We start from the raw sequence: 9,191 nt of genomic DNA, 5'->3' as shown, positions 1-9,191 counted from the left end.
GAATGCCCAGTTTAAACTACTCAGACTTGTACTTTCTGCTTTTTGGTCTGTATTGCACCTCCTTGGCAGTGCCCAAAGCTCCAGCAGAGGTGAGGCATCCCTGCCGACTCTGTGGGATGTCATAAATGGTACTGACACTGTTACATGTAAGTAGACAAGAACTGGGAAGAGTTTATCGCGAAGAGTTTATTGCACTGTGAGCCAGTGACAGAATTGACCCCACAAACACATCTCATTGAGACCTCCCCACACCTCAGGTTTCACTGGGAGAAGCTGCATCACTTACTGGTTTAGGGCCAGCAGAGCTGTTCTAGAAATTTTTAAAGAATAGCTTGGGGAATGCCTTCTGTTTATCTTCAACAGTGTGGGTTTCCTGTGCTGCTGGTGGTGCCTCTTTTCTTTCCGCAGGACCGTTCCTGCATATGCCTTCAGCAACCAGGTTGCTTTCAGAACACTCAGTCCTCTGCAGCACAGGTCTGTATGACAAATGGCTTCAGGTTCCCTTGGGTTTGGGTCACAAAGTAATTGACAACATCCTGAAGGCTTGGGAGTGCCACCTGTTTCACCAGAACGACAACAACAAAAAAACCTCACCAAGTAAAGCATATGCTGTGTGTGTTGGTAATAGGTTTTCAAAAACGAGCTGGGAGGCTGGGATCCCTGGCAATTATCTCGAACAACCGATACTGGTTTTACATCCTGCAGGTGGATACAGTGAGGTCTACAACCGCCCGCTGCAATCTGTGGTAACGTTTTACCCGTGAACATACAACTCCTTCCCTTCCTCAAACAAGTAAACAAACCAAAACAGGGATCGCTCTCTGCGCCATTGTGCTCTTCAGTGACTGCTGGTGCTCTTTCAGCAAATGGTATAACAGAGCATGCTTTTTCAAACCAATAGCATGTTTCTCAGGCCATGAGTTAAACATGTAAGAAAAGAGGAAGAAAACTGTTTTAAACCAAGTAACAGGGTCCGTACAGCCTTGCTCACACTTGAGCAAAGTTTCTCAAAGTTACATGGAATACATGTTGAACAACTTCCAGCTGCAAGGAGAGCTGAGTTTTCAGACTTAGTGCTGACGCCTGAGCAGAAAAAAAAATAATTAGGCAATCTTGGGTGTTTTGTGAGTGCTTTGATTTTATTTTATTAGAAGATGCTGATATGGAGTGTGTTTCTTACTTTTTTAGTTCTTAAAAGATAACTTGTTCTCTGAGATTAGGTTAGTTGGGTAACGAGAAGTGAACTCTCTGCGTACAAATTATATTTAGGAATTTACTAGACCTTTTTTAATTTTCTGCAAAGTGTAATCTCTTAGACCTGGGAATTACTCACTCACCTGTTTTTCCAGTTCAATGACGTAGCTTGTTCCTCTGGACATCACTTTGTAGTGCTTTAAGCATGGGGCACTGGAAGAAAATGAAAGTTGATATGCTGCCTGAAATGAAATACTTTTTATGTATCATTATAAACTCCTTTGCGGAAGCAATGGGTGTGCTTTGTATTATCCCCAGAGCTTACTGAAGTTGTGTGGCAGGGTTTGTTTTTTCCCATTTTAGTTTAGAAACACAGAGAATTGCAAATGTTACTCCTCGTGTCTCAGATGCCTCTTGTTTAGAAGCTCTGCAAAAGCTAAAACATGGCAATTCAGTTGAAATATGGTGTGTTTGTAGACTGTGTAACTGTTTGAAAATACTTGTCTCTTTTTTGTTGTTCATTTTACGAAGGGGTATGGCTCGTTCTGTATTCATTCTGCGTGATGACTTCTTAAATTGAATAGGGTTTAATGGCAAACAGGGGAAGCCCATATACCCAAGGAAATGGGCTTGCTGGCTATCTTCCTTGCTTCTTTGTTTAATCTAACTGACTTTGGAGGAGGAGAGAACCAAGAAATCAGTCTCAGGCCTGCCCCTGCTGCCTCGTTTGCCTTTTTCAAAATAGCCTGAAGGCAAGGCATATGATTCACATGTCAGCTCTGGGTATTAAGAATTCAGCTCTTCATACAGCGCAAACTAGTTAAGAATGGGATAATATATTGTGGAATCAACCTACTCTAGCTCTTGTCGGATAGTGATTGCGTAGTTCTTGCTATCGCTGCCAGGACGCAGGATCAAATTCCCACACGAAGGGCTCTTTTCTAACATCTCCATCGCTTCTTGCCGAGATACTGCATAGAAGCACCTACATAGAAGGGAGGAGAGAAACAGCACGAATGTTGAGTTAGGTTGGCAAGGCCATGTCATTCTGAGCTGTGTGAAGAGACGTGGTCTGCTGGGCTAACGCCTCTTCACAACGCAAGGTTTATCTGGGGTAACTAGCCATGGCTGCCAAGAGGCACAACACCTGAAGGACTCTTGCTCATTAACGCCACTACAGGAGCATAATTCAGGACAGCAGTGCTTTGGCCTTCTTGGAGAGAAGGTGAAGCTTTCATGTAAGTATGACTTTCTGGACCCTTGGAAAGAATGTGAGAAGAGTCACCTGGACTTACCTTTGATTTCTCAATGGTAATCAACATTTTCTCAGAAGGGCAGCAGGTTCTTTCTCCGATACAGCCCAACATGTGGCTTTCGGAAGAGTTTTTTAGGCATAGCAATATGCTGCACTCAGCCTTTTCAAAACAAAAGGTGTTGTAGGAAAGCTGCTACAGGAGTATTCCCTTGGAAATCTCTATGAAGGCCTTAAGGCAGGTTTTGTTCACTGAATATTGTACAACTGTTGTACAGCAGTTGAATTTAGAACCTCTGCATGAAAACAATACTTTGCAAGAAGAAGGGGAGGCTCTTTAGGGGTTTGCATAGTTCTGTCAGAGCTTACACTGGCATAGCGGTCAGCGTACTGTTGGGAGGGCTTTTTCCATTCACGGATGTGCTGGAACAGTTGGTAAGTGTAATTCTTCTTTCCTTTTCCTTCTTTAGCACTTCATGCATTCTTGCAAGTTGCCCAGGTAGTAATGACTGATCTGGTGGAACTGACAGCTGAAAAGGGACGGTGGGATTGAAAGGAAAATGAAAGAGTGGACAAACATTGCTCACAATTGTTTCTGTGTACGCATCACAGCTAACCTCTGAGTGCAGCTGCTTTGGATGTGCTTCTGCTTTGAATAAAATGCTCTGTGTGGGGGTTTTTTTAGAACAAAGAAATAGGGGTATCTGTCTCCTGATTTAGAAGTGGCCAGAACTGACAGGAGTAGGAATAATGTAAGAATCCACAAGGATATTTGGCAGTTGCTATGCTGAAAAAGGCTGTGTAAATGTAATTTAACCTATTTCAGCCATCCTCGGCTTTAAGTGATTCAGCTAGGCCAATGTGAGGTCATTTGTGAACAAGCTTCTTTTATTTTTCCACTGCTCATTACCAAAGAGGGTCTTGGTATTTTCAAAGTCCATTTAGCTAAGAAGAACAGTAGAACATAGGGCTGAGATGTTCTCTCAGGTGTGCAGTTTGGCCACTTCTTTGGTTACGTCTTTATCCTGTGATAAAGACCTCGAGTTGCCTCTCTCAGAGCAGGTTCTGTTTTTCACAGCTGCAGGGGATAGACTTGACCTAGAAGTCTTTTCATTCCTGGATAACAGATGGTGGATTTGGAACTGTGCCCAAGTGGATAACATGGCAGAGTCTATACTGCAGATGAGCTGGGGTTAAATCAGCCTCAGCTTTGCTCTTATTAGGAAAAAACCACAAACCAAACAAACAGCAAAACCCCTGGACAGTTTAGTGTGTGCAGACACCTTAGAAACAAGGCTTTGTGCCTGTGGAAGCCAACTTCTGGCATGAATGAAGACAAACCCCTCCCTATAAACACTTTTGACATGAAGTGAGATATAAAACTCTTCCATACCTTTGTTACGGTGAGAATAAACCCCCTCCATTCTTTCCCATCTTCACAGTCATTAGCCTGAGAGAACAGAACATGGTGGTGTAAGAACAGCTACAGCAACCAAAAAACCCCGTGGTATTTCTTGTGGAAGCCTCAAACAACTCTCACCCTTTTTTTGGAAGTGCATTAGGCCTTGAAATGAGCTCCCTGCCAAACTACATTGCCCCCTGAAATCCCCGCACTCCCCATTATTCCATGTTCAATTAGAGGGGAAGGACAGAGGTAGGAAGGTAGAAAAATCGTATGCTCTGTTGGCGTAAAAGCAGAAGGTTATTTGGATCCAAGGAGCAGGCCGTGCTAAGGAAAGTGATTAGTCTCAAGTATAAAACCTAGATAGTCTCTAGATTTCTGAATGGTGGGGTGGTCACCTATTTTATCCCCTTGTTGATTTTACGGGTGAGGTGGGCCTGTCAGAGTGGTACTTCCTGGTTCCTCTTGTATATTTTCTTGTTCAATTCTTTGCTCATTTCGTATTCCCAGATACTCCTGAGGAAAACTTGTAAAGCCTTGAGGGGTAGTATCCCCGCTGCTGGGTTCCTTTGCCCTGCCTCCCTCTCTGACTGCCTTTTGGTGCTGCCTGGCTGCAGGCTGTACCCTTAGATGCCAAGAAGGCAGCTCGACCCCCACACCAAAATGGAGCTCTGAATATCTGTGAGAGATGGAGTAAAGTATCGAGTAGCTTTCCTCTTCCTACCTGCAGTTCTAGTTCTCCATTTGACAACATCAGGATGAAATGTGCAGAGCCCTTTTTGTCTGGATAAACGTTGGTTGCTGAGGTCAAAGCTGATATATCTAATTTCTGTGAGTACTAAGAAGGGAGGAGAAAAAATAGTACAAGTTGTAATTTTCACCAGAAATCTAGCTGCTCTCCAAAGGAATTTGTTCAGAAGAAAACAGACTGTAACTTCTTTTTGCTAGAATTTGGGTGAAGTTTAACTGACAGACAGCTGAGTCCTTTGCTTCTGCTTACAGAAGCTCTTCTCACCAACAATGTAACTTCTGGATTTTCCCATCCTAGTCTTCACAATCACAAATGGATTAAATCCACAAGACCTCCCTGAGGTGACTCCAACTAAACCCTCAGCCGGAGTACAGCGTAACAATGCCATGCACTGTCCTCAGCCACGTAAAGGGAAGTCCTGTTACACACCACATTCATTTTACTCTTGTGCGCGGTTGAGGAAAAAGCACTTGGTAAGATCATGGAGCAATGCGGATGCGTTTATTGCTTAGGTGCCCCAAAATACTCCTTTTTTGATTTTACGAGGCACATTAATATGCTAGAGTTTTTCTTCACTCTGGCTTTTTTTGATCTCAGCATTTCTGTTACAATGTTCAGCACTGTATTTTTGGCCTTATATGATATAGATGAGAGGTGTGAGGGTCTTGAGAGGTGTCTGGGTTACTTAAGGATTACTTGATGAAAATAACTGATGCACTTAATCAAATGGGTAGTTACAAAGCACATTACTCACTGTTGGGGCTTTCTTGTCATCATAGAAGAAGAGCATAGTTCCTCTGAGTTCTGTCCAATACACTCTAAATTCCTGTTGGAAAGGAGGAAGTGTGAGTTTGTGAAGGTATTTTTACTTCCCACAAAATGCTAAAAGTGAAAGAACTGCTAAGAAAAAACTCACATGTTAAGTTTTTGGTGGTTTAAAGATTGTGGAAGAGCAAGTATGTATTTTGCAGGCATTTTATGGGGAAAAAGAAGTTCAGTAAATAATGCTTTTCCTATAGGCTCTAGGCTTTGTTATCTAGCATCCTAATCTGGCACAAAACTAGAAAACTTTAATTGTTTTAAACATTTGTCAGCAATTTTTTAAACAATGTAAAAGGGGTATGTAATAGAAGGAAAATATGTTTTAAATGCCACTTTAAATTGCTCTCCCTAGAAGGCGTACAAGTGGAAAATAGCGTGAGATGAACTCGTGTAAAGACTCAAATCTTCTGAACACCATTCCCTTGAAGCGCCTGTTTGTACTGAACCTTGATCCTGCTAGTTCGCTTGCTGTAGGGAGAAGATCATGGAGCTTGACAGCAGTCTCACCGAGTAACTGGACTTCTTGCATGTGAAGTGGTATTTGACATGCTTTGTCCTTAAATTATGCGTAGTGGTGTCTGTAAATCAACACCATGCCAAGGTAAACAGGATTGCCTGATTCTTCCAAGTGTTCCCTAACGCAGTCATGCCGGAGTGACGGGAAGGGTTTTCCTGGGTTTCTGCGCCCCTGATACCCTGAGAGCTGTAGCTGTTACGGGACACTGAATTGGGAAGGCAGCTTCTGTGAAACAATAACTCTGCTCTAGTTTGCAATTTACTTACCTGTCTGGTGTTTGTTGTTGGGTTTTGGGGGGGCGGGGGGAGGGTTCGTGGGATTTTTGTTTGGCGTTGTTTTTTCTTCTTTAGGTGGGGGTTTAAAACAGTTACAAAAATTGAGAAAAGAAATTACTTGTGAACTCTGATAGGTCATAAATATTAAGGTGAGCAACGTTCCTTAGAGTGATCCCTGCTCTTTACCCTGCCATCTCCTAACTAGTCTTTCTGGTGGTTTCTGTCAAATTACTAGTGTAGAATTTCCATAGCAGTCAGCCTCTGGACCCCAGCCTCTGAGCAGCGTTGTGTTCGGTGAATGTCCTCATTAAACCATCTGTCCATGGCAAGCTAATGAAGGCTGTGAAAGCTTGCTGGGGTAAGGGGCTGGATGTCACGGGAAGGCTTTGAACTGCACCTGAGGAACTGGGCTTTCTGTGTCGTGGAAATGTGGTTATAGTGGCTGCCCAGGAGCGCTCGTTACTGTTTCACAGCCAGGAATATGTTTTTCTCTTGGGTGTCTGGTCTCTCAAAAATGATAGTACGCTTCATCCGTCCCACAGAAGTCTCTTCGGATCAGCTGCATATTGTTGCTCTGCCCTGTTATTTTTTGGTATTTCAGTACGGCAGGTGCTGAATTGCAGAAGGAGGAATTGTTCAGGGGAAAACAAAAGGGTTTGCATAAAAGGACATAAGTAAAGGAACGTAACAGAGAGTTTTATTAAACTTGCAGGTGTTCTCCTGATAGATACAACAAAGCAGTGCGTTGACTAATTTCTAGTGCTGCAGAAGAATTAGTAGAATTATTAGTCCACTTTTTGTATCTTGCAGTTCCTGTTTTCTGCGGTACCTGTGAACACCACACCATTTTGGTCTTTTGATTGTATCTACCTCTAGCACTGCATGACTCTCATTTTCTCTGCTCTGGGCTTCTGCATCTACAGAGCTGTGAGTGTAGATAGGGTAAAAATGACTTTGTAACCCTAACTACAGGAATTGTCATTACCAAGCACTAAAAAAGGGCAGTCAGCTGGACGAGAGACATGCTCTGAGCGTACGTGCTGTCGTAACATAGTGTGTCAGTGTTTACGGATTTGCATCTTAAATAGTTACCTTGGTTCAGAAAAATCACTCTTGCTTTCCCACACACGTTCAATCATCAACTCTCACCGACAAGAAAAAAAAAATAGAGAATCCCACATAAAATTCAGGTGGCCTGTCGCTGAAGACTTCAGGATGGATACCGTTCTCCAGTCAATAGAGGATGTGTCAGAGCAATGTAACCGTGTCAGACTTTGCTCTTGGTACTAAAAATACTGCGTTAGCTTTTCACCACGGTGGTAGTTATGAAATCAGTCAAACTCAATCGACATTTCAGTAGGTAATAGTAAATTATAATGGGATCTTAGAGATATTGATGGTTACCTGACACAGTTTATTTTACTTCCTCCTCAATATGACTAGAAATAACTAGATACCATTATTTCAGTGCAACCATTTGTGCCAGCCACTGATGAGAAACATTCCCCCCACAGATGCGTAGCTCACAGCAACACATTTTTAAAGAAATATTTCAACATTTTCAATCCACTGCAATCCGTGGGACTGCATGCCTTACCTGGCATCTCGCGTGCCGGACAGACAGGTACCCTTGGAAGTACAGAGGCAGACCGGTGATCCTCTGCCTCTCCTGGGAGATTTGCCGGGGTGCTGGCTGAGGGGTTTTCCCAGGCTGTTCCCCAGTGCCTCTCCGCATCTTTTGGGTATCTCAGCAGAATATCTGGATATCCTGTCGCTGTGCTCTTTTTTTCTCCCCTTCACTCCCGTTGTTCTCAGTCTGCTCTGTTTCAGTCTCAGCCAGAGTCTAGCTCACCCTGATGAGGAGTGTGTAGGGGAAGCAACACCTCGAAGAGGAAGTCTCTGTGCTTGGTTTTAGGTCAGTGCACACTTGGTGTATGATGGTGGGGGAACCAGACTGAAAGGATTAAAGGAATCTTTTCCTTCAGAGTGTGCTGCTTTGCTCGAGGGGGGACGTTCAAATGATGGGCTTGATGGTACAGAAGTGCATCGCTACTGCGACGGGTGTCACTTGGGGGTCATGGCTGGGTTCCCCTTAGTGGTGAGAGAGAACAGGGATGACAAGACTCGGTGTTCCAATGATGGTTGCTACAAAATGCAAAGCAAACCTTTTTTTTTTTTTTTTTAATTAAAGAGGCCTGTTTTTTGTCGAACATTTTCATGGCCTTTTCTGTTTCTCAGCTGTGTGTAGATAGGTGTAAGATGAGTATGTAATTACCTGGTAAGGTGATCTGCGATAGATTGGATAGCTGCCAACCAACTCTAGCAGAAGATGTGTTCAGCCCTACATGTGAAAGTGAACCCTGTGTCATCTCTAAAAACGGATGGGGACGGGTACGTATTCTCAAATTTTTGCTCAGTTGCAGATTTTTGTACACGTTCTCTATTGATTGAATTTAAATGGCAGAATTCAACTTTGCTGTTGAAAGTTGCAGAAACGCTAATGAACATGGGTACCTGCACCTTTGCTTGGCAAGGCAAACGACGATGAGCCAGCATTAGACCAGTGCTTGCCCCAGTGTGTGATAAAAAGCATCATTTAAAATGGTATTTTTGGGCTTCCTCTCACAAGTCCTGTAAGATACTGTGGATAGTGCAGTGTTTTGTCCTCAAGCAGTTGTTTTCACTCGTTGTTGAGTTCCTCACCAATCTTCTCCAGGTTGTTCAGCCTGCAGAGAAGGAGGCTGGGGGGAGACCTTATCGCTCTCCACAACTACCTGAACGGAGGTTGTAGGGAGCTGGGGGCCGGTCTCCCCTCCCAAGCAACCAGCCCCCCGATGAGAGGAGACGGCCTCAGGTTGCAGCAGGGATGGTTTGGGCTGGGTACGCGGGAAAATTCCTTCATCGAGCACTCGGACCGGCTGCGCGGGGCCGAGAGGCCACCCCCGGAGCTATTGCACAGAGGTGCAGGCGTGGCGCTG

The 9,191-nt window shown here is 43.9% G+C and overlaps 1 protein-coding gene across 1 annotated transcript; it reads right to left on the bottom strand.

Annotated features, from left to right (window-relative positions):
• Positions 1-455: 455 nt before the first annotated feature.
• STAP1 (signal transducing adaptor family member 1) lies at positions 456-7,948 on the bottom strand. Its single transcript, XM_010132553.1, has 8 exons — positions 7,811-7,948; positions 5,354-5,425; positions 4,573-4,686; positions 3,840-3,896; positions 2,816-2,976; positions 2,051-2,179; positions 1,338-1,407; positions 456-557 (listed from the first exon to the last, which is right to left on the bottom strand). The coding sequence occupies exons 1-8, from the start codon at positions 7,946-7,948 to the stop codon at positions 456-458; spliced, it is 843 nt and encodes a 280-aa protein (XP_010130855.1).
• Between the last annotated feature and the right edge of the window lie 1,243 nt (positions 7,949-9,191).

The sequence above is a fragment of the Buceros rhinoceros genome, unplaced genomic scaffold, assembly GCF_000710305.1.
Source record: "Buceros rhinoceros silvestris isolate BGI_N320 unplaced genomic scaffold, ASM71030v1 scaffold22473, whole genome shotgun sequence".
Classification (NCBI taxonomy): domain Eukaryota; kingdom Metazoa; phylum Chordata; class Aves; order Bucerotiformes; family Bucerotidae; genus Buceros; species Buceros rhinoceros.
The sequence above is the reverse complement of the archived record's forward strand: the minus strand, read 5'-3'. Positions and strand labels throughout refer to the sequence as shown.

Bases quoted from the DNA above. Each gene is read 5' to 3' on its own strand.
- STAP1 (XM_010132553.1), bottom strand. From the start codon at position 7,948: ATGCGGAGAGGCACTGGGGAACAGCCTGGGAAAACCCCTCAGCCAGCA. The intron at 2,180-2,815 runs GTAAGCTCTGAC...CCTTCTATGTAG, and splicing joins ACGCTGACCGCTATGCCAGT to GTGCTTCTATGCAGTATCTC. The intron at 1,408-2,050 runs GTAGGTTGATTC...ATTTTCTTCCAG, and splicing joins ACTATCCGACAAGAGCTAGA to TGCCCCATGCTTAAAGCACT.